Here is a 23,089-nt window from a genome sequence, read left to right on the forward strand (position 1 = left end):
ATCTTTTCTTTCTCACATAATATGTTGAAGTCTTTCGACACATATTCTCCACCATTACCAGTCCTCAAAATCTTGAGCTTTCGACCATAAATTTAAACTTGGTAAATACCTCGATCACTTCACTTTTCTTCTTGATCAGGTAAGTCCATAATTTTTGAATGAAATCATCTATGAATGTGACAAAGTATTTTTTCCCCCAATCGAATCCACCTGGATAAGACCACACACATCAGAGTATATGACTTCAAGTATTGCCTTCGACTTGCTTCCTGCATCCTTGCTGAAGTTATTCTTGTGTTGCTTCGCCTGTACCATTCCTCACACATTTCATTTGGAATGTTGATTTCTGGTAACCCTGAAATCATATTTCTTCTCTTCAGATCTTTGATGTCTTTGAAATTGAGGTGGCTAAGTCTATAGTGTCATATCCATTCATCCCTGCTAGTTGTAGTTGCAAGGCACGTGTGCTCCATCGTGTTAAGTTCAATGTTGAAGGTTCAATTATGAGAATGAGAGCCTTCAAGATTAAACTTCCACCTGAGTCGAGAACTTTCATCATCTTGTCCTCAATCGACACTTTGTAGTTCTTTTTGACCAACTGCCCTATGCTGCGCAAATTACTTTTCATGCATGGTATGTATAATACATTGAAAATTGCTGACCTTTTTCCATCTTCCCTCATAATCAGAACGTCACCAATATCTTCAACTGCTAGAGTATTATCATTTGCAAATTTCACAACATTCTTGAAGAGGGTTTTATATTAACAAACCAATATTTCCTACCAGTCATGTGTGATGAGTATCCTGAGTCCAAGTACCATTGATCCTTGAATATTTTTTCATCTCTTGTTGTGACCATCAATAACATCTCTTATTCTTCTTCATATTTTGCAAACTTTGCATCATTCTTTCTTTTGTTTTTCAGGACAATCACTGGAGTAGTGATCATACTTTTGACAATTGAAACACATAATGTGACTTTTGTCAGGTTTTCTTCCACCTCCTCTTTCTTTACTAGTTGCACCGCCTCTTTGGTTACTTTGGTATGATGGTCTTCTCTAGTTTGACACATTTCCTTCTTGCTGGTTTCCTGTACCAGTCAAATTATTGTAGCCTCCTTTACCTTTTTTGTCGAACTACTTCCCTTTTCCTTTCTTTTCTCTTGCTGATTGCGTCTGCAAAGCCATATCACCTTTCGACTTTCTTATAACTCTTTCATCAATTCTTTGTTCATGAGATTCAAGCGCCCTCTGAAGTTCTTCCTTTGTCAATATTGACAAATCTCCCGACTCTTCTATGGCTACTACCATGTGGTCGAATTTTGGAGCCAATGACCTCAAGATCTTTGCAACAACTGATTTTGATGTCAACACTTCTCCATATAATCCTTGATTTGATTCACCAGTTTTGTAACTCTAGTGAAAAAATCAATTATACTTTCACTTTCTTCCATATGAAGCAATTCATACGTTCTTTTGTGAGTTTGTAACCTCGTCTCTTTCACCTTTTCAACGCCTCTAAATGATTTCTCCAAAATATCCCATGTTTTTTTGTTGATTCAGCATCACTTAGCTTTACAAAATTGTTTGGATCAACACACAATGTGAATTATAAAGATAACTTTATAATATTTCTTCTTCATTCTTTGTGTGCAACATTTTCTTCATCCGTCGCGTTTTCTGCAAGCGGCGCCACTCCCCTATTCACAAGATCCCAAAGATCTTAATTGCAGAAAATGCTCTTCATCTGCTTGCACCAATTCTCGTAATTCTGATTCTTCAGAATTGGGAGACTCGGTAAAAGATGTTTGTTCAGATGATTCATCGTGTTATGCTTCCCAAGAATCACACAACCAATACTCTAGATACCAGATGTTGGAAATTCACCAAAGCCTATGGAGAATTTCGCTGCACAATTGATAATGAAAGAGAAAACAAAAAGATTAATTAGGGCTTTGGAGAAAAGGGGAAGAAGATGAATATTTCTGAAGAGTTTTTCTCTGCACTTCAAACTGAAGTTTTTATTTAAATATGCAACTGCATTCTCTCTTGTGTGTTACAACCAATAATAGGGGTTACTCATAATTTATAGCTTCAGTTTGCTTGCTCACTAATCAAAACTCCAATTAACCTAATTCAGCTAAAATTACAAAAATAAACCTAAGTCAAAATCTCTGTCGAGCAACATGATTCAACATTTTAACATAAACATTTCAACATTTCCCTGCCTTTGCCAAACAAACTGATTCGACACAAGAAATTACAATTCAACAGAAGGAAGACATTAAAAATTCAAGAGCTATAAAAATTGTTAATTTGTATATTTACTACAATTTTTTGTGTAATATGACAACCAATTAACAAAATAACTATGACAAATATCTTTACTTAAAACTCGTTTTTTAATCACAACATCATGATAACTCATGTGGAATTGTAATTAAAAAATGTTTTTCGATCAAAATCAACTGTGTCGCGATTCTTCATTCAATATTTCATCGCATCTGGATAAAAAACAATCACGAGACAATTTAAACATAATTGCATAATTTATTTTAATAGTATTCATCACGATAGAATGGAATTACTCCCTCCGTTCCTTTTTAAATGTCATTTTTTAGAAAAAAAATTATTCATTTTTAAGTGTCATTTCAAAGTTTAAAGTAGTATTGATTGTTCTTTTGTCAAAAGTACCCCTAATTAATTATTACATAGAGAGAAGAAAAGTCAAATAAATTAATAAAAAATTAAGGGTAAAATATAAAAAAAGATAATGATGATTTAAAAAGTAACAATAACGATTAATTTTATTGGTACGTGTAAAAAGTTAAAAAATGACACTTAAAAAGGATCGAAGGGAGTAGATATGAGGTGATTTATCCATTCCTCATCATTTATTTTCTTTATCTTCCTTCTAAATGTCTTTTTAGATTCGTCTCTCATGACATATTATTCATAATGTATAAACATTTAAACATAAAACATAAATCTCATTTCCAACTATAATCAACTCAACTCAAATATAAGAATGAATGATGACACTTGTAACAAAAAAAATGAATGACTGAATGATCACACAATTATATGAGTGAATTTTTTACAAAAATAATCCACATTTTCAAGGAAATTCCCAAAATACCCCTAGTTTAAAAAAAAATCCTAAACTACTCCACTTTTAGAAGGAGGCGCCAATTCAATTGGCGACTCCTCTTAAATACTTGAATGGAGGCGCCAATTGGATTGGCTTGGACATGTGCCATAGCCAATCCAATTGGCGCCCATGTGTATAAGTTGATAGGAGACACCAATTGGATTGACACCTCAGTGTAAAATGCAATTTTTTTGGTAAATGGTATACGTGATAGATAAATTTGAAATAGGACCAATTGATATTAATAAAATTTGTCGTTTACACAAAAAAGCCTAATGGTGATGACCGGGATCACCTAACCGACCTCCGGTACCACATCCTCTAGCTACCCTAACTCGTGACCCTAACCCACGTTGATGATTTAGTATCGGTGTTTGAGCATCTGAGGGGCCAGGAGCATCACTACCAACTACCGGAGAAGGCCTGTTGAAGTAGTCATACAAGTCAGCATAATCTTCAGTATGCATCGATGGTGTACCATCGTAGCTGAGCTCATGACCCATGCCAGAGAAGTTGGGTTGTGGTTGACTCATTGATGGGCAACTGAGACGGTTGAAGGGAGACATGAGTGTGAACGGTGCGTCGAGGAAAGGTTGGAAAGGTTATTGGGGTGTTTGGTTGAGATAGTGTTGTTGGATGTTTTGGTTGTGAGGTTTGGGCTTCCTGGCTATGGTAGGAGGAGGGGCGGTTGGTGTTGAATGGTCGTTGGGTGTTCTGGCTAAGGCAAATTTGGTAGGTTGATGGGGTGGGTGCGAAGCGATGTTGGGTCTCAGGTTGATGGTCAATTTGTTGGTGGCGGTATGGGGTATGCTCTTGGTATTGGGGTTGGGTGTATGGTATGTTTTGGTTGTATGTTTGTGTGTTGGTTGAACGGAACATTTGACGGACATGGGGTTGTGTGTATCCGGTCTGACACCGTTGTTGGGGGTTTGATGTTGAGGTGTCAGGTGTGTAAGTCATCTAGCGTGGGTCGTACAAGTACATATCCTCAACGATGAACTGAAAACCAACCGATCTGTACCAAGCCATATAAGTACGACTTAGTTTTTCTTCACTTGGCATGACTGCGTCAGTTAAGAAATGGTCATGGTGGTGCTTCCATTTGTGACACTCCGATCTTGCGAAGCTTTGCCATGGATTGAAGTTCCATTGGTCGTTAACTTTGCGCATATGCCATTCTCCTAGGCTAGATGGGGGATCTGGGATGTTTTGGGGAATACTAAAGTGCAGCTTCACACAATCACTGTTGTGCATTTCCACAGTTGTGAACCGTATTATCAGTGTGCATGCAGTCCATACGCTCGCGTCTTCAGCGTTGACCTCATGGTCATGATCCAAATTAAGGTATGGATGCCAAATGAACTGAAATGTGAAAGAAGATAGGATTATAATCTAGGTAGAAGAAGTTAACAAAATATAACGAAATAATTAAGTTATTATCCTTACGTTTGTCGGTCGAAGATGATCCAACAGATTGCGATACTGAGTAATACAGTGTCTTGGACATCTGTTGTAACTCATACCACGTGCAGAACATCTACACCAAAAAGTCAAAAAATATTAGTTAGAGATAGTAATCTTTAAAGAAGTAAGTAAAGATATAACAATTTAAACAACTTACTTTTGTGCATACGGAAATGTGAAAGGGTTGTTGTTGACGGGTGCTAGGGACGATAGTCTTGGGCAACCTCATGCTTGTAGCAAAACGGCACATCCAGAAAATATAGATGTGTCTTTGTGTGAGTTTTTGCACAAGGAGCTATAGAGATAGGCTAGACAAGCAGATCCCCAACTGTAACTTCCTATTCTACTTACATGTCTAAGTAAAGGTAAATACATAATATATATGCTAGAACCACTACCTTTGGGAAATAAAAACGTGCCAATTAACAACATAATATAACACCTAGTTTTTATTATTCGAGCATCTTCGATAGAATACTCATCTAAGTATAGACTATTATAGTACGACTTAAGGCGTGAAAGTAGTATACCTTGACCTCTTGCGTTATCATCTAACAAATCAATCTCCAAGAGATCCATGCAAATTGAATTTGCATAATTGGTTTTACCATTAATAACCTTACCTTCAATGGGCAGTCCCAAAAGCATGTAGACATCTTCTAACGTCACAGTACACTCACCGGTTGGGAACCAAAATGTGTGTGTCTCTGGTCGCCATCTTTCGTATAAAGCTAGAATGAATTTATTATCTACGGACCAAGACAAAAGTTTGCTTATATGACCAAAACCGGCGAGTTCAACATAAGGTTGAATCATCAGGTCCATATGGACATATTCGTGGACCCGAGTCCGCAACCTTGATACATCCTATAAAAGAAAGAACAAAAAACTTGACTAAGTTGGTATGTTAAAATAAAAGGGGGTTGGTGAAGATGAAAGAAAAAAAGTTAACAAAAGAAAAACTTACATATGTTGCGATGTTTGCAACCGTTCCTCTATGTGATTCACCCATTGTGAGGATAGACATTTTGTCGGGGGGTTGGTGCAGATGAAGCTACAAGAAGTTATTGCAGATGAAATTGTAGAAGAAGTATTGTAAATAAGTAGTGAGAGTGATGGTGTGGAAGAAGTGTTAATGGAGTGAATGTATTTATAGGAAAATGAATCGGAGCATGAAAAGTTGTGCTTAAATGGTGTCTCCAATTGAATTGGCAAACATGTACAACCTTTAAGAGGTGTCGCCATTCAAATTGGCGCCTCCAAAGGGACATGCATGCAAGACCTAGGTCTGATTGCTTGGTTTCGAGGTCTGCATGCATGCTTTGACAAGGTGTCGCCAAATGGATTGGCGCCCATATGCAAGGAATGAATGGGGGCGCCAATTCATTTGGAGTGTGTGTCTGCATGTCTGACACGTGGTTGTCCTCTCTCTTGCATGTTGAACATGTCACTTCTTAGTAGCTTGCATGGTTGACACATCATTTTGTAGTAGCTTGCATATGCGACACGTTATTTCGAACTAACTTGCATGTGTGACACATCACTCCGAACTAGCTAGCATGTGAGACACTTCACTCCCCTATTTAAGTGTCTTACTATCAACATCCAAGACACTTCACTCACATTCATCTACAGCAGGAAAATAGTTTTCATCTGCATAATGTCATCTTCACCAAAATACAGTGTCAACGTTCACTGCAACGGTGAAACATACGAGTCTGAGTTGTATGGTTTTTGTTTTCGAAACACTGATACCATTAGACTCACGATCAAGAGAAATGCAACCTTCTTGCATTTGAAAAAAATAATACAATCATGTATAGGATCGGGTATTGTGTCAAAGATCACGTATCAAAATCCAATATTTTTTGAGAATACTCAATGCAAGTTTTTTCCCCTTAAGGTACGAGACGATGAAGATGTTGAATACATGTTTGTTAGTCATGAGCATTCAGGCTGCAACTGTATTGAGTTGTACATTACTCTTCAACCATGTATACCATCTCAACAGTCTCAAATAACCAGTCAGGATGAATCTGGTGAATTTGATCCACAATGGTCAGATGACGTCAACCCAGAAGCAAAAGCAAAAGTGGACGTCGTTGATGAAGAAGAAGAGGAGACCGAGATACATGTTGATCACATGTTGAACAACAATATTGAAGATGATGATCAACCACCACCAATACCTCTTAGTCATGTCTATAATCCACCTCAACATATGACAAATATGGATCTGCACGACGATGAAACATCCAACAATGTTTTCTATAATACGTACCCGAGATCAGAAGGCGAATTAAAGGTGGGAGACATGTTTCGTACCAAAGAAGAATGTGTTCTAGCTATCAAAAAATCCCACATGAACAACTCTGTTGATTTTACAGTGAAACACATTGATTCTAGAAGGTATGTTATCGAATGTCGTAACATGCTTTGTAAGTTTCGTTTGGCTGCGTCTTACAAAAAGAAAAACGACTCTTGGGAGATCGCTTCAATAGACCCACCTCACAGTTGCATTGCAACTAACGTTGAACAAGATCACCATAAACTAAGCACTGCATTGATATGTCAAGATATTCTGTTGTTTGTTAATAAAGACCCATCAGTGAAGGTGAATATAATTATATCCCATATCAGAACAACATATAATTATACTCCATCTTACAAGAAAGCCTGGATTGTGAGAACAAAGTTTGTTGAACAAGTATTCAACAACTGGGAGGATTCATACAAGGAATTGCCACGGTTTTTATGGGCACTAAATGTTGGAGAATAGCCATCCAAGGCGCAACGGAATTTATAAATTTCTCCATTTAGTGATCCTTACGAATGGGCATGATCAGTGATAGAATCGTTACCTCTTGTGGCGATTCAAACCTTTGGTGCAGATCTCTGATAATGATCAAAACCTTTGATACAGATCCACGGGGCGATCACGAACGTTGAACGATTACAACGTCTCTACTCAATCCACACGAACGGATTCCTTCAATCGCAGTGCTAGCTGTTATGAATGAAGGCTTTGAGTGAGAGAGAGATACGAAATTCCAACTCTTCAGTTGTGTTGTATTCCCATACAAAGCTTCTGCACAAGAGCTCTATTTATAGAACCACTTGTGTGGGCTTCAAGCCAAAAAGCCCACTTAAGTGCATTTTGGCCTATATCTCATAATATGCCAAAATCACTTAAGTATTTGGTACCTTACCATATTTCGTATTCTGCTTAAGTACACCGTACCTTACGATGTTCCTTAATTATTCTATCTCTCATCAATCCGTCCTTTGTGTGTGACCCTATAGGTTTTCGTGACGTTGGCAATTATATTAAATCACGCATTTAACATAATAAACAGTGAGCGGTATCTAGCAACACATCACTGCTACCCAAGTCACGAAAATGTCATGTGATCTAACAAAACCTCCTGTGATAATAATTATGTGTATAATTACCCCTTTTCCCTTATGTCTATATTGAACACAAGGTATAGACCGTGTCACCCTTGTCCAGTTCAATATTGGGCCCATAGACATTTATCCTGTTACGCAGGATTGGCAAATTCCATCTAGGACACTCATGTCCCTCAGCATGCTTTGTGGAGTAATCATCAACTGTCTTTATGGTCATCCAGTTACGGATAACGTTGGATCAGTAATAAGGCACTCAACTCTACATTTAGGATCCATAGTGGTTTCAGGTCGAAGAGTGGTATACACTATTATCACCATGAGAATAACTTATGACACTTTGCATAACTTTCTATATAGTATTCTCATAGCGGGTCAATCCGGTATAAATATTACTCCTAATATTCATACCTATGTTTAAGACTTGATAACTCTTTATCCATGATCCATGAGATGTGATCATCAGTCTACAAACATAATAGTCTTAATGCTTTAATGTTATCCCACTTCACATTAAAGCTCGACTACGGATACTTTAAGAATAGTGCCCTTATGTTTAATGTGTTCTCATGATTAAGTCACACTTAATGCATTAAACGGATTATCTATTCCAGGGACTTTATTAATCAACCATAATAAAGAAAATGCCTTTTTATTATTCGATACAAGTACCAAAAGTATTGGCCTCTAGGGCTTACACCAACACTAAAAACATATGTCCCATGAACTGTGGCAATTATGGAGACATTGCCAGCGATGATGCCAAACGGAACCTGTGCTACAGGTAATAAAATCTTTCACAGTCTCTTTTTGGCATTTGACCAGTGCATCAAAGGTTTCGCATTCTGCAAACCTATTATTCAAATTGATGGCACTTGGTTGTACGGAAAATACAAGGGTACTTTGCCCATGGCGGTTGCACAAAACGGCAACAACAATGTATTTCCCATTTCCTTTACTCTGGTTGAAGGTGAAACGGTTGGTGGATGGGGTTTCTTTCTTCGACATCTCAGAACGCATATGGCTCCACAAACCAATCTCTGTTTGATTTCTGATAGACATGCTGCCATTGAGAGTGCCTACAACAACCATGACAACGAATGGCATGATCCTCCTTCTGCCCATGTCTATTGCATCAGACACATTGCACAAAACTTCATGCGTGCTATAAAAGATAAGAATCTTCGCAAGAAGGTGGTGAATGTTGGGTATGCTCTAACTCAGCCGTCATTTCAATATTATCGTGATGAAATTAGATTGTCTAATGAAGACGCAGGGAGATGGCTAAATAACATACCAGTAGAGCAGTGGACAAGGGCATTTGACAGAGATTGTCGATGGGGCCATATGAAAACAAACCTCGTGGAATGCATGAACGGGGTATTCAAAGGAATTCGAAATCTGCCGATAACCGCCTTGGTAAGATCGACCTATTATAGGTTGACTTATACGTTCGCAACCAGAGGTGAAAGATGGAGTTCGGTGTTAACGTCCGGGCAAGTATTCAGTGAGTGTTGCATGAAGGTCATGAAAGAGGAGAGCATCAAAGCTAGCACACACGCTGTAACAGTCTTTGACCGTCATAGGCAAAATTTCAGCGTCCAGGAAACAAAGGATCACAACGAGGGGAGACCAAATTTAGCCTATACTGTTAGAATAAACAGAAGTTGGTGCGATTGTGGAAAATTCCAGGCCTTCCGCATTCCTTGCTCCCATGTCATTGCAACATGCACTTATACTCGTCAATACGCTTACAGCATTTATCTGATGTGTACAAGGTCGTCACCATCATGAATGTATATAATCAAAGCTTCTCGGTACTACCAATGGAGGAATACTGGCCTCCATATGAAGGTGATATAGTTTGGCACAACGACGAGATGCGTAGAAAGAAAAAGGAAGGCCAAACAACACACGTATCAGGACAGAAATGGATTCCACAGATAAAATGATAAGATTATGTAGTATGTGTCGTCAACCAGGACACAACAAGAACAACAGTCCCAATCGAGGAGCATCATCTAGTAGTTAAGCTTTTTGTAACATTGTATTCTGTAACCTTCAATCATTATATATCATTAAGTTTTTGTTACAACGAGGTTCACAACAAACATCAGTACAAAATAAGCTATCTGAAAACAGAAATATTACTAACTGATTACAACAATCAAATTGATGTCATCTCGACCAAACATCATTTCCCTAGCATCCTTATTAGTCTTCATTCGCACCCAACCAAAGATACTGTCGAGTCTCTCAATACTTCTAATTTTTTCCTCTTTTGGTATTTTCCCATCTAACCAACGAACCAACTCCCTCTTCAGTTGATCGAACGTAGTGATGTTCCAAAACAGCATCAACATCTGAGGTTTGTCTCTCGGATAAATCACTTTTCCGTATCGGCGGCGAACACCAAACATGATTGCCAAATGATTAATTGAGATGTGGAACAATGACTCACACAACGCATCTATTTATAACAAAAAAATTGCATTTTACACTGAGGCCAATACAATTGGCGCCTCATATCAACTTATACACAGGGGATTGGCGCCTACATTCAATTTTTAAGAGGAGCCGCCAATTGAATTGGCGTCTCCTCCTAAAAGTGGGATAGTTTGAGAATTTTTTTGAAACCAGAGATATTTTGGGAATTTCCTTAAAAAAGTGGGTTATTTTTGTAAAAATTCCTATATGATAAAAGACTATACTAAGGAATGGTTGTTATAACACATGAAACAATATTGGAATATGTAATTTTTTTTTGGGTAAGGCTTAAGAGATGAATATAGAAACAAATTTTTGAAAAATGTGTATTGAATTTATTAGAAAGTTATCATTAATAATTTTATTTATTTTTCTAAAACAAATTTTCTATTTGTGGATTTTTTAACCTATGCCTTTGGGGCACAAGATAGCGTTACTTTTTATTTTTATTTTAGAAAGATGAAGTAATGGGTGCATTTTTGTGTGGGAAGAAAACATTTATTACAACGTTGTTACTGGATGAATACGTGGGAAAAGATTGAATGCATGGTTGAATGAATGCAAGGATTCAATGAATGATAATGATGTGTTAAAACATATTCATTGAGATTATCAAAAGGGACAAAATCTGATTACATTTTATAAGAAAATTAATAAAAAAACTTAACAAAAAATATATTTTATAAAAGAAATTAATTGAAATGAAAATAAAAATAAATAAGATTGATATATATCGATTTTCAGAATCAGATTACTCGCTGGTGAGTAGCTCCAAAAAAAATAGAGCTGACATATCAAAATAGTGGATTGTAATTGGATTGAATGCGTGTCTAAACTCGAATAGACCAAAGGAGAAAGTGCAAAGCAAGAAATTGACGAGAGAATGTTGAAACTTGAAAATCATGAATGCATAGTGTAATCGAGCGATTCTCGTTATCGTTTATCAAATCAATTTTCTTCTGATTCAATGGAGCGTGTGAAGAACTCTCCGATTCAGATCCGTTCATCCATCTTACCATTACTAGCTTGCATTTCTTCCTTTTACCTCACCGCATCCTTCGCCGAAACCGTCACCAGAGACGAAGCTAAACAACTCCGAAACGAAGTCGGTGAAATGTTCTATCACGCTTTTAACGGTTACATGGACAACGCTTTTCCACTCGATGAATTGAAGCCTCTATCTTGTTCAGGAGAGGATACGCTTGGTGGTTATGCATTGACCTTGGTTCGTAATTTTGATTTTGTACATTGTATGATTCATTCATTGAAATTGAAATTGAAAATGAAATTGAAATGATAATGCAGATTGATTCGTTGGATACTTTGGCTTTACTTGGTGACCGTGAGCGATTTACTGCTTCTGTTGAATGGATTGGTAAAAATCTTCGCTTTGATATGATAGTGAGTAGAGTCGGCTAACTTGTTCTAATAGTTAAATATATAAGTGAAATGTTGTTAAGCTGTTTGTTTTGTTTGCTTATGGTTTATGGTTTATTCTATGTTTTGTTGAGTTTTGCAGAATAAGACGGTTTCTGTTTTTGAGACTACTATTAGGGTTCTTGGAGGATTGATTTCAGCTCATCTAATCGCTTCTGATTATGCTACGGTATTAGTTTTCATTTAAATTTATTTATCATTTTGTGATAATACAATTGAATTGACGAGCGTAGGCCATCTTTTATGGTTAATAATTGTTGATGCATTAAGAATGTTTTTGATAGGTACTCAATAGGATTATGTGTGTGTTTGGTTCTGAGGTGATAAAAATTTATTTTTAATCAAGTGATTTTGTAAAATTAAATTTTGTCAAAAGTGAGCGGAATATAGAGTGGTTTATGTTTGGATCAATTTTTTTTTGAATGTACATACTATGTATCTGCTATTTTTGATAATTCCGAGAATTGATTTGATGTCTTCTCACTTTTTTTGGCCATGGATAGTAGGTCTTTCATGAATGCTTTCTTTCTTGTCATTCTTTTTCGATAATTGGTTTGAAAATCAATTTGGATTCTTTGTATATCCCTTATTATTGATTGACAAGTTTTAAAATTGCAATGGCCTGAGTCCTTTTGGGACGTGATATGGAAGATGGTTTTTAAGTGCTTAATTGGTTCGAACATTCTTTTTTTTTGCCTTTCATTTTTTGGTTCCCACCCTTTAGGTGGTAGGATCGTTATTTTTTAGGCCTCTGCTTGGCCAGCATTGCATCTATTTCGGGTGCTTTTTTACGCATATACTGATTTCGTATCTTTTACATAAGATTATCTTTGTACATGGACATTTAAGGTTGTAAACAATTCTCTTCTCGTCTAATGTCCTGCAGGGTATGAGAGTTCCATCCTATGATAATCAGTTACTGAACTTGGCTGAAGATCTTGCCAGGAGGTTGTTACCTGCATTTGATACTCCTACTGGTATTACTTGATCTACACACAATTGTGCTTATCTTTTAGTATATTTTTGCACATAATCATCTGTCTCAGTTCCAAAAAGGATTATTTTATCTGAATCCTTTTTAAACTAAACACATTGCCTTTTTAATTTTCACTTTGATGGCATTATACTCTGACACTGACACACACAAGTGAGGAATGAAAATGTGTACATGAAAAAACTCCTAGTGCTTCATATATCACGTTTACATTTTGAGGGCTGAAATTGGCATAATTTTTTAAAGTGAGAATTTTAATCAGGAAAATGAAGGAATGTATAGTGAGAGGGAGGATAATATATGCTTAATAATTAAAGAAGGCCGCATCATCTCTCTTCAAGCTGGAGAGGGAAACCCTCTTGAAACAGCCATGCCCAGAACGTAATATATAAGTTAAAAACATGAATAACCCCATCTCATAAAATTTAATATCAAAAGGACACCCCTTAAGTATCCATAAAGCTTCAACCAAATGCACAAAAGAACTGTATAAACTGCATGCCATTGAAAGTGACTTCATTATTTTTTTGTGTGACCTACAACTGCGATCACCTTCCTTACTAACAAGAAATAATTTCCTTGTTTTGTTCACCAACATTAGACCATTGGAAAGCCTTCATTATTCATCCGACCAGAAATGGCTTCGAAGAACTAAAAGATCACTACCTTTCTCTGAAAAGAGAGCAGTATCTTTCAGCAAACTAAAGGTGGAACACTAATAATATCTGAACCACTCTAATACCCTTGATGAGATCCTTATCAACAACTCTTGAAATAATTGGACTCAAATGATCAAATTCAACCCCTAAAGTCAACCGCGACAGGGATATAGGTTAACCTTGATTAGCCTCTTGTTGTACATGAAACCAAGGCTTGTGTTCTACATACCATACACAATCTCAGGAAAGTAGCGCAGAGAGGTGTATAGAAACCACCTTTCAAGTTATTTTCCGAGTTCGGTGCAAAAATGATAATATTTTCAGCTTAGCTTGGTAGAGAATGTTGTTTTACCTACTCCAAAGTGCAATCATATGTTGACTTTTATATGCTATGTTGTATTTTCAGGAATTCCATTTGGGTCTGTAAATTTATTACATGGAGTGGATAAACATGAAAGCAAGGTAATCTCTTCACCTGCTTTGTCATTTATGTTAGACAATGTAGGTCTATGTTTTCTAGTCAATGATCTGGTAAAGTGGCTAAAATTGTGTCGAATGATGTATGGGAAACAAGTGGGTAGCTTATTTTAGTTTAGCACTGAAAATGGCTCAGACTCATCTTTGCTCCACTATTTTTTGTCTTAAGAAACATGTAACTCTTTCCGAAAGCAGTTTTCTTCTCATCATATGTCACATATTATTATATTGGCAACTTATCTCTTGTTTCATATTGTATTAAAAAGTTAGTACTTCTTTGCTTAGATAACTTCAACAGCTGGTGGTGGAACCTTAACTCTTGAATTTGGCGTTCTAAGCCGTTTGACAAATGATCCTAGTAAGTTTCTCATTCCACCTTTAGAGATTATTTGTATGCATATGTTATGTAAGGAGTCCAAATCTATAATAGATTTAGATCATTCGAACGCAACTAAATTTGGGGCCCAAAGATTGATATAATTCATCAAAAGCATTGGCTTTCATCTGCTCAAGTGGTCAAAATTGTTATAAAAAACTCACGATCATACAATCTTATGATCTTTGGTTATCCTGATTATCCCGATCACAAGTAGAACTGCAATCTAGTAGGAATGCATTGGACAGGCATCATTACTTGGCAGTATTTGCTATCCTATGGGAGATTATGATTTTAACTTGAAAAGTGGTCTAGATTAGATATCTAAAATTTGTCTATGGAATTTCGATATCCCCGTAGTTGTTAACACTCTCACTTAAGTTATTAATTTGTGACCTATTAATTGTGTAGGACTTAAGGATTTTGAACTTAAGTTTAATAAATATCTGTAGTGATTTAAAGTTTTCTTCTCATATATGCTATTTTAATATGCATTTATATGCATGTTTATGAAATTTGTAGGATCTTATGATTTGTGATTTACAATCTTGACTCTCCTTAAAATCTCGAATTGGACTACCATGCTTGGCCAACTTACTTTGCTATATTTCTTAGTTATACAATACTTACTACTTTAATAGTTTTTGGTACTTTTTGCAGAGGTGCAATGCTTTGAAACACTTGCCTTGAATTCAACCTTCTCTTAATTCCTTTCATTGTTCTTTACTTTATGTCCAAATCCCCCTTTTTCACCGGTCGCTACTTTCTTGTCCCTAGTACGTAGTTCAGGTTGGTGAACTAAGGGACACCAAATGAGTTTTAGGTAGGAGGTTCAGGGTTCGATTCTTGGAAACTAACATAACCAACTAACTTACTAACATTTGCTTATAAAAAAAAGTAGCTTCTACTTTCTTAATTCTTACATTCCATTGTTCTGAGCCACCTCCTCCAAAATGAAGTTGGCATTCTTATATGTCCCAAATCTCTCCCTCTAGTAGTTTTTTGTTAATTAAGAATTGTTTTCCTTCCTTTCGTTGTTAGTTGCTACCACTCGATCCTTGAGTTTGTCGCTTGTCTATTTCTCACCGAGTTCTATCTCTCTTACCACGTACTCCTAGAACAAAAACAAACGCTGAATTGTAATTACAGTTGAGTGTTTTGTTCAATTGATGTATCTTGTACCAAATCCACCTCCTTTTTTTTTATTAAAGTCAAAACACACCTTTATTATCATTTGTAGATACCAACCTATCCCTCCAGCCCATGAAAGTCTTAATTATTGAAATTGCAGGGTTACATTCCTATATATTGCTGGGCAGATTAGCATTATCTAAATAGTATACTTCAGCATCTTAAATGTTACCAGTCTTGTCTATCCACAGTTTTTTTGCAGCTTTTGCGATGTACTTTGGTTTTTACATTTTAGATTTTCTTTAATCAACAATTTTTCTGCTTTTCCCTCTTTTGGAATGTGGGGTGGCTACACTGACTTAGTACTTATACCCTTTCTGTGTGAATTTTTATCATGCAGTTTTTGAACAAGTCACGAAGAATGCAGTGCTTGCAATTTGGGCACAACGTTCAAAGCTTAATTTGGTTGGGGCTCATATTAATGTTTTTACAGGTGAATGGACTCAAAAGGTACATAATGCATTTTTATTTGTGGAAAGTTACACAATAAAGAGTTTGAAGGAACACACACACACACAGATATAATATATTAAATATTCTTTATTTTGTAGCATTTTTTTCATCTATTATTTGTAGCGAACTAGTATTTAAAATAATGGAGCCATGCATTATTTACAGAATGTTATGTCCTACTTTATTTAGCAATTATAGTGCTTCTATTCATACTCATGTTTTATCTACGTGTATACCTTGCAAACTATGTTAGTTAATAGTGGTAACTACAGCACTCTCTTTGCCTTTCTGCAGGATGCTGGGATAGGAACTAGTATTGACTCTTTTTATGAGTATTTATTGAAGGTTAGTAGCAAGAATATTTTTATATGATGAAGCCTCCATAGAGCAATTTGTACTGAAGAGTCAATTTCTATTAATCTGCAAAAGAATCACTGGTCTTAACTATCCAGATTTAGTTTAGTATATCAAAACATATCCATGATTTATCAGGAATATTGCTTGCATATTTCATGTGCTGTGTCTGTGTCTGTATTCAAGTAGGCATGTGTTTTTGTTGTATTTTCTTCTGCTTTACTATATAATTTACTTCACATGACATTCTTCCTATTTGTTCATTTCTCTTCTTTTGCTTCATTGGTTTTATTTAATTTAGGAGGAAAAAAAACTTATGCTTTTTTTGATAATGTGCTTTCTTTATTAGTACTGTTTTTTTAATGAAAATATTTTAAAAAATCGTTTGTCTGTGTCCAAATTTATACAAGTAAAAATAACTCACATTATATTCTTCCCATTACTGTTCTTCTCTTGTCTGAAGTCGGTGCTGAGGATATTCTTAGAATTAAATTTATGCTCTAGAGACTACATTTTACCCCTACAAACTTTGAAGTTAGTCTTATTGTTGGTAATTTATGCTTCTCAATTATCATCCCTATCTATTTTGGTTGTATGATTTGTGTTTTTTATTGCATGAAAAAAACATGTGGTTAAAGATCCTTAAGTCATATAGTATAGGCTTTGTTAGTTAGAATTACATTAGTTTGTCTGATTTTGTTTTCCATACGTTGATCTTTCAGGCATATCTACTCAAGTGATTAAGGCATTTACTTAGAGATTTTGTTAGTTAATATTGCAATAGATTGTCTGATTTTGTTCTCCGTACATGATCTTTCAGGCTTATCTATTATTTGGAGATGAAGAGTACTTGTATATATTCCAAGAAGCTTATGCTGCTGCCATGCATTATCTTTACCATGATCCTTGGTAAAAGCTTGTGGCAATGCGTGCCACCCTGTAAACATACCTGACTTGCTGTCTAAGTTATTTGAAAGTATTTACTAATTAATGTATTTCAAGTTTGAAACTTGGACTTGGATTTATGCTTTTAGGTATGTAGAAGTTAATATGGATTCCGCTGCTATTGTCTGGCCATTATTTAACAGTCTGCAGGCATTTTGGCCTGGCCTTCAGGTTTTTATTTTCTTATTTTTGATATAATATAATATTTTTAGTTGATCTGTATAATTAATTAAGTCATAGTGAAGTCTAATTATAACAAGCATTTTTGCAAGGTTTTAGCTGGAGATATAAATCCGGCAACTCGTACTCATGCTGCCTTCTTGAGTGTCTGGAGAAGATATGGTTTTACCCCCGAGGGCTTTAATCTTGCTAGTCTAAGTGTTCAGGTATATTTAGTTTTGACACATGATAACCAATATGGCTGTTAAAATGCTTGTTTAACTAATGTTCGGGCCTTCTTTCTGTTTGTAGTGTTTTAAAGTAATTGGTAATCAATTGCACCCGAATTTGAATAACATCCTCTTCAACAAACTTCTAGCTCAAAATTTATGTTCATATGATAAATAAATTCTTTTATCGAAAAAAGAATCTCACTAGAGAGAAAATAGAAAGGTACAACAACAGGGACAATGAGATTTCCTTCAAACAGAAATGTTGAAAAAATTTAGAATGCAACAAGGCTGCATTTATATTAACTCTGGCCAAATTCTTGTAGTCATGTGAACTTTGAAGAGAATCAGTTACCAAAGTCTATCCTATAACAAGTTTAAAGGCAAAAAGGCATCCTTGTTGAGAGCACCTGGCTCCAGTCAAGTGCTGCAAAATATGACTAAGGCAACAAACTTGCAAAACATTAAGCTTGAACCGTACAGAACGTCTTAATAACAAGGCAGTACCAAAGCTCTAAAGAGAATCATTTAATGAGTTCTATCCCATTACAAGTTTAAGGCAAAAAGGCATCCTTGTTTAGAGCACCTGGCTCCAGTCAAGTGCAGCAAAATATAGCAAAGGCAACTAGCTGGCTAAACATTTTTAACTTGAACTGTTCAAAACTTCTTAATAACAAGGCATTACCAAAACTTACTAAGATTACCGAAAAATTATTCCATAGGAATGAAGATTACTAGTTACGTTTATAATGCAAGAACAAGAGGCCTAATTTTTTTAAGATAGATCTTAACATAATATCAGAGAAAAAGCAGATTGAGGTATATATCTTAACAAGTGTTGATAGTAAAACATTATTGGTTTTATGTTAAACTGATTTAACATGTTTGTCTTGTCAGTGTTAATGTTGGAGTAATTCAAGTAGTTGATGACAGATTGACTGTGGGAGTTTTAAAGATACAAACCATCCATATAGTTGATGGCCTTTCATTTTCATTTAGCCAAATCTAATGCATTTTTTTTTTGCCAATAGAAAATTATATTTCTTTTAGGAGGAAATTTTTTCTTTTTCATCTCTAATATTTATGATCTGTGTATTTTTTTCTCTCATTATATCAGCATGGGCAAAAAAGTTACCCGCTGCGGCCTGAGTTAATAGAGAGCACATATTGGCTATACAAAGCTACCAGGGATCCTAGGTCTGTTTATATTTGCTTTTAGTTTGTTGTACCATTAATAAAAGATTCTTGCTTATGTCTGCTTATAGTTCTACAAATTTACACTGTATATAGCGCACTTTACTAACATAACTAAGGCTAGCTGAGTGCTTACAAATTCAAAAGAAGCGTTTTCTCTCTAATGATTCTTCTCTCTCTCTTTACTTGTTTATTGTCTATACTTCATTTTCCTTGTGGCTTGAAGCCTTGAACCAGTCTTCACAAGCATTGTTTGAGAGATTTAAAACCCTCTTTTAAAATTTTTCTTAGAATATTACTACCTCCGTCCCTAAATATAGGACCTCCCTTAGAAGAATCACGGAAATTAAGAAAGTTAGTACTAGTATTAAATTTGTTGAGAAATGATATTGTTTTTATAAGTTTGTCCTTCAAGACAGAGAGTTAGTTTAGGTTTCTGTGATAGTAATTATTGTTATTTGCAAAAATGATGTAAAATAAAGGGGTATGTTGGTAAAGAAATAATTAAGAAAGTTAAAGATTCAAAGAGGGTCTTATATTTAGGATCAGAGGTAATTCTATGCAAACTTCTCTACTCTTCTGTTTCACTGTCCCCATGTTATTCTTTTTCCTCTTTCTTGGTCCCTTACTATATTTTTACCTCTAAATCTGTATACTTCTCACTTTTCTGTTCGCCCTCCCTCTCCTCTTTCTTTTTATTTTTTATCTCTTCAATCTTTACTACTATTATTTCTTGCTCCTCAAAGACTGCTGCCACTGGGGAATGCTCAGTGGGAGCACTGGTAGGGATCTAACCCACAATAGGTGGTTGAATGATAAACAAATAAGAGTAGTTATGTCATGTGTCTAGGGGTCCGCATGATTCTCTTACTTTTTTTAGGCAAACAAAACAAGGATAATCACGATCAGTTAAGGACTTAGGACCTGTTTGGATTGACTTATTTGAGCTTATATACTGACATAAGTTTTGTGACACTGTTTGAAAGACTTTATAACAGCTTATGACATTTTTCATAAAATTTTTTTAGTTTATTTTTACTCAGAGGCACATGAGAGCACTTGTATGTCTTGTATTCTTTTAGTCGGAATCTTATTTAAAATAGGAACATATGGGTTGGTTTGAATTAATATGGAATTTTTTTCCCATGCTCATTCCATATTTTGCTCTTGGTTAATGATATTAGGTTCTATTCAAATAATCTTGTTATAAAAATAGCTTAAGTTGTTTATCCAAACAGACCCTCAGTAGTAGTGTAATTCACAGAAATCAAGTCAATTGACTTAAATACTAATATTTTAATCATTAATTCTGATATATATTCTGACAGATTGCTATTTCATGATAACATCATTAAGGATTTTGAGAGTAGACTTAAGAAGTCAGCCTAACCCTTTACCTGGACTGTCAATTACCTAGTGTTCTTGTGAGTTTTCTTTCTCTTTTTGATCTCTTTTAAAAGGGAAAGCCAAAACAGGTGGGGGTGTTTTCATGTTTTCTTGTAGTGCTTTAAGAGTATATATCTTTTTCAACTCTTGGACTAGATTAACATCGACAGTCATAAAATTGATTTTACCTTGCAAACAAGATCTACGAAAAGTAACTTTTGGGCATGTGAAATTCCTTATATTCAGTATAAATAGAAAGATGATTTTTATTGTATGTTAGTGGACTTTTTTGGTTGCAATTCTTCTTTTGTTTTTAGAGGGTGCACTATTCAGAGTGGTCTGCAATTTAGAGTTTTTGTTCTCCATATTTTCCTGCAAAGTAGGAAACTGATATTACTGTTCATTATCAACTTTTATAAATGATTTGTTGATAGCTGTGGCATGAGGTTTGCTCTCTATATATGAATTTTAATTCTGTCATATGCATTTCTTTGTAGATATCTTGATGCTGGGAGGGACATGCTTGCCAGTTTACAGTATGGGACTCGATGCCCTTGTGGATACTGTCACATTTCAGATGTTGAACATCACAAACAAGAAGATCATATGGAGAGCTTCTTTTTAGCTGAGACAGTAAGAATATATTCTACATGGTTTTGAGAACATGTACCCTCTTAAACTTTTTGAAACCCATAACAACTTTATAACATAATTTTTCAAGTTTTTCACTGAAAATTGTTGTTAAATACAGTCATTCATCTTTATTTAGGGCTTCAACTGGTGTTTTTAGTAGCATTGAGAATTGTGGTGGGTATTTTGGTTTTACTTGCGACTTTGGTACAATGTCTAGCTCTCATAAAAGCTTAAGTTTTGAGTTAAAGTCAGGAATGGTTTTATAAATTTCTATAAACTTCATTTTTTTTGAGCTCTCTCCCTTTATAAATTATGCCTCTTATTACCGTTAACAGTCTGTCTTTCCTTTCATATTTTGTCTTCTATTATTTGTTTGAAATAGGATTTTTGCTAATAACCTATGTTACCTATTAGGTGAAGTATCTGTGGCTCCTTTTTGATTTGGCCGTGGGTCCTGATAACCTTGTGGAAAATGGGCCATACAAGTGAGTAGGCTTATATATTTACAATTTAGTGGCTGGTCCTTTTATACTAAAAATTTAATTGCTTCTTTTTCTGTTTGTCGTGAAACAGGTATGTATTCAGCACTGAAGGTCATTTATTGCCTGCTACTCCTCAAATCTCTCTTGTGAGGGAACATTGTTTATACTATGGAGCTTATTGTAGAAGTGGTGATTTGAGACAAACTTATTTTGTGTCCGAGGCCGAGAGAGATAAGCACGAATCAAATGATAGTAGATTTTATGGGAGCTGGACTAAATCTACATACTCCTCAGACTACACTACTTCTGAAGCAAGTGCTTCTTCTGGTTTGATCAAGGTACTCGTATTCTTTCCTCCCATCACTCTCACTGATTCACGTTCACTTGGACCTTCTTTTTCTCTCCTTTCACATCATTTTAAGTCAATTGGTTTTGAAATGGATAAATTTATTTACACTTATTTCTTTATTTACACCGGAAGGTAAGATATGTAGTCTTCTCATTAAAATTTGGTTTTCACCAAATATTTTATATTTCTTATTACGTAAGTATATTTGAGAAGATAAAACTGGATCAGAAACTAAGTGGAATGAGATTTTTAATAAAGTATTGATTCCCAATATACACAAGAGGGGTAACAAACGTATGACAGGGATGGACATATTTGACCAATAACTGACAATTGACAATGAACTGATGTACAGATATAAGAATAAATAACAGATGGCTCTATAGAAATCAGATATGTATTTCTGTGTATTTTGGGAATTATTTATTTTATAATTTTAGAGTATTTTGTTATATAAGACTTGATTGGTGTTGTTGAGTATTTTGTTATAATTCTACAGGGTTTCTGCCCAGGACTAAATCATGGACAGAAGTTTGGTTTATTGTACATGCATTCAAACGATGAACATAGTGATCATGAAACCATCCAACAGGAAGAATCTACAACTGTTCAAACCCATTCAGTGATGCTTATTCCTGCACAGAGTTCTGACAGTTCGGTACCTGATTCTGGCAATGATCAGAATGATACTCAGACTAGTGAATCAGAAGTTACTTCTTGAAGAGAGAGAACTGACACTAATAGTGACCAACATGCTGTCCCAAATTGGGATGAATAGATCTAAGTTAAGCTACAGGAGGATTGACAGAAAGGATATATAGTGTTGTACTACTCACACGTAGCCAAGCCCACCTCCTGAAGTATAAATCAGATCTTTATTAGTATGTTCATAATTGAGAAAGGATAATAAGTTTGATAATTTAGCAGTTGTTGATGCAGTGATCATGGAGCCGAAATAGTTGAATGATGGATGAACTGACCTGTTAGATGTACTTCTTAGGTTGTGTTACCAAATGGTCTGTGATGGTATTCTGCCTGTCTCTTGATCATCATTGGACTTGTGTACAAGAGTGTAATGTAATTCATTTTGTTGTATCATTGTTTCTGGTTGGTTCCTTGTAAACTATTTTTCTAGAGATGGTGTACGTCTGATCTGAGCATTGTCAACAACATCAAATTAGGCCACAATTTCAATTTCTAATAGAGTAGCAAATCTTAATCATCCATTTCGGCCACCTATATGATTCCTTAGAGGGGAA

The 23,089-nt window shown here is 35.4% G+C and overlaps 1 protein-coding gene across 1 annotated transcript; it reads left to right on the plus strand.

Moving 5' to 3' along the window:
* The first annotated feature begins 11,263 nt into the window (after positions 1-11,263).
* LOC127091980 (alpha-mannosidase I MNS4) lies at positions 11,264-23,056 on the plus strand. Its single transcript, XM_051030736.1, has 16 exons — positions 11,264-11,736; positions 11,817-11,912; positions 12,031-12,117; positions 12,835-12,925; positions 14,008-14,063; positions 14,364-14,436; positions 15,986-16,095; positions 16,393-16,443; positions 17,273-17,361; positions 17,487-17,568; positions 17,670-17,783; positions 18,904-18,983; positions 20,864-20,999; positions 21,414-21,484; positions 21,573-21,819; positions 22,330-23,056. The coding sequence occupies exons 1-16, from the start codon at positions 11,479-11,481 to the stop codon at positions 22,549-22,551; spliced, it is 1,863 nt and encodes a 620-aa protein (XP_050886693.1). The 5' UTR covers positions 11,264-11,478; the 3' UTR covers positions 22,552-23,056.
* Positions 23,057-23,089: the final 33 nt, after the last annotated feature.

The sequence above is a fragment of the Lathyrus oleraceus genome, chromosome 6 (genome assembly GCF_024323335.1).
Source record: "Lathyrus oleraceus cultivar Zhongwan6 chromosome 6, CAAS_Psat_ZW6_1.0, whole genome shotgun sequence".
Taxonomy (NCBI): domain Eukaryota; kingdom Viridiplantae; phylum Streptophyta; class Magnoliopsida; order Fabales; family Fabaceae; genus Lathyrus; species Lathyrus oleraceus.

Excerpts from the sequence above, each read along its gene's own strand:
- LOC127091980 (XM_051030736.1), top strand. The coding sequence starts at position 11,479 with ATGGAGCGTGTGAAGAACTCTCCGATTCAGATCCGTTCATCCATCTTA. Across the intron at positions 11,737-11,816 it reads GTGGTTATGCATTGACCTTG|ATTGATTCGTTGGATACTTT; the intron begins GTTCGTAATTTT and ends ATGATAATGCAG. Across the intron at positions 21,820-22,329 it reads CTTCTTCTGGTTTGATCAAG|GGTTTCTGCCCAGGACTAAA; the intron begins GTACTCGTATTC and ends ATAATTCTACAG.